This window comes from Sitophilus oryzae, unplaced genomic scaffold (assembly GCF_002938485.1).
Source record: "Sitophilus oryzae breed Bouriz unplaced genomic scaffold, Soryzae_2.0 scaffold_1840_pilon_pilon, whole genome shotgun sequence".
Classification (NCBI taxonomy): Eukaryota; Metazoa; Arthropoda; class Insecta; order Coleoptera; family Curculionidae; genus Sitophilus; species Sitophilus oryzae.
Genome location: NW_022146547.1, coordinates 218,166 through 220,670, shown reverse-complemented (window position 1 = coordinate 220,670; position 2,505 = coordinate 218,166). Strand labels below are relative to the sequence as shown.

The window sequence follows — 2,505 nt, the reverse complement described above, 5'->3', positions numbered from 1 at the left end:
CTTAAAAAATATTGATTTAGATAATTTTCAGGATTTCGCTAATAACTTGGCAACCTGGGAAATAATTTAGTTCAAAATTTGTTCAATTTTTTCATAATGGCGCCACCAGCATTCTTCTTCTTTTTCGTATATCAGACCTTAAAAAAAAAAACACAGAATAAGAATAATTTTCTTCTTCTTTTTATATTAATGGTCCCAAAACACGGGCAACCACAGATGCGACATAGATTTTCTTCTTCTTTATTTTTATATGGCTTGAACCTATAGGTCATATTGCCAATCCAGATTATAATCTATGGATAATTATTAATTATTAAACAAAGACAAGACTACAAGACTATTGGTATGCAAATTATTCTTGTTTATTTTTCTAGTTCATGTTTTATTTAAAATCATTTTCAAACTCGATGGAGTCCAGAGGTTCGATTTGAACTCTTGTATGTTATATTTAAATATACCAATAGTTAATTAAAAGATTCTCAATTAAAATGAATACATTTTTGAAGTGTCGACTCTGTCTAGAAGAAACCAATAAATATGTGAATATTTTTATAGAGGATTTTGCCTATATGATCGAATTACTTACAGGATTAGAAGTATTTTTATTTACTTGCTGTGTGTATATTTCCTCTTAATGCCCAACATTCCAGGTTAGACATAGCGATGGCCTGCCTAAAATATCCTGCTTAGACTGTTATCGAGAAGTGAAATCGGCAATGTTGACTAGGTATCAGATTATACATTGCTATAAAGTTTTACTTGGCCAAATAAATAAATCAGCAATTAGTAATGCGAATAAAAATAAAACCATAAGCACAAGAAGTAGTTCTATCCATGAGACTCACAAATTATCGAATAAATGCACAGGAGATGAGAATATTTACTCTTTTTCTGATTGTGACAAATCAGAAGACAAATCTACTAATGAAGTCATTAAAGAAGTTGTTATGTTACAAGATACCCAGGAAATATCAAAGATCGCAAAACACAATGAAAAAGTATTAAAAAGTAAAATTCGTTTTAAGAGAAAGAAGAGAATATATCCTGTTCCTTCAAAACAAGATAATCTTCTGAAAATCCTTAAGCCAGAACACGTGGATTTTTTGAAAACAATAAATAGGAAAGAGAGGGTCGCCTGTCCTGTATGTTTTAAAGAAATATTTGGAATGAACATGAAAAATCATTTTATAACCCATAATTATGACCCAGTGATATGCGATACATGTGGAAAAAGGTCTAAAAATGCTCAAGTATAATGATTTATTTTTTTTTGTAAATAAATAATTTTTATTCAAGTAAACATTTCTAGGCATTACAAGATCATATAAATTATTATCACAAAACGACGCCAGATAGATTTGTATGTGATAAATGTGGAAGAGGTTTCCGAGTTAAATGTGCTCTAGATAAACATGAAAAGAAAGAACATGGCAGTGCCGAGAGGGCTTATAAATGTACCATATGCGGCAAGGGATTTTTTGAAAAAAGTAGTATAACTTATAGTCTACTAAAAAGGACAGGATTTTGTATTTTTTAAGTTTTTAGCACATTTAAAAAGTCACATCGATATAACCCACAACAAAGTCAAGCCGTTTAAATGTGAACACTGTGGTAAAGATTTCGGAAGGAGAACCCAATTCGTAACGCATCAGTTGGTGCATAGCAAAGAAAACAAGCATCACTGTCAGGTGTGTGGGAAAGGATTTAAAATTAAACAAACCATGCAAACACACCTGAAAGGAGTGCACGGTATAGAGGAAGAAAAAACGATATTTTGTAAAATTTGTCAAAAAGGATTTTCCTCACCTCAAGGTTTAAGAGCGCATATAAATTCAAGGGTGCACGGCCAGGAGAAATGTCAATATTGTTCCGAATACATAACTGTTGAATATAAAAGTATACATTTAAGAGATGTGCACAGTATAGAATAATAAGTAGCATTTCATATAAGTCCTAAAAGGGTTGTACCATTTATATTTCGTAAATAAAAGTTCTCAAACAGTAAAAACAGCTATAGCTTGATCTCTGTTTTTTCTTGATTTTTTTATACAAATTTGACTGTTTTGGTTAGATGCCATGGTTAGATGCAGATACACTGCAAGATAAACAATAAATGTAATATTTCCGCAGGAAGTTTTTTGTGTGTTTACCTACAGAAAAATCTCTAATGTAAAATAGGTAAGTTTTCATGTGACTTGTTTCAGTTATTCTAAAGTTAGAAAAAAGAAAACGATGCATTTCCGCAGAGAAATTTTTATGATTTTGTGTTTGGGGAGGCTTCTATACCGGATGCGTCTTAAAAGTGGCTCACCCCCTATAACTTTTTTATTTTTTCAGATAAAAAAACGAGATTTGGTATGTTAGTATCTGACATAAATTAGGATTGACTGACGTATTCAATTATTTTCGGTCACTTCCTGTTTCACCGGAAATGACTATAGCTTTTGATTTTTAAATGGCACCCTCCGTATTTTTTTACTTTATTCGATAGAAAATGACACTCTG

At 31.2% G+C, this 2,505-nt stretch overlaps 1 protein-coding gene across 1 annotated transcript; it reads left to right on the top strand.

Moving 5' to 3' along the window:
• The first annotated feature begins 297 nt into the window (after positions 1 to 297).
• Positions 298 to 2,020, top strand: LOC115883241 (zinc finger protein 681-like). The gene is made up of 4 exons (XM_030901578.1): positions 298 to 596; positions 651 to 1,250; positions 1,310 to 1,487; positions 1,546 to 2,020. Exons 1-4 carry the CDS (start codon positions 489 to 491, stop codon positions 1,929 to 1,931), a joined length of 1,272 nt encoding a protein of 423 aa, XP_030757438.1. The 5' UTR covers positions 298 to 488; the 3' UTR covers positions 1,932 to 2,020.
• Positions 2,021 to 2,505: the final 485 nt, after the last annotated feature.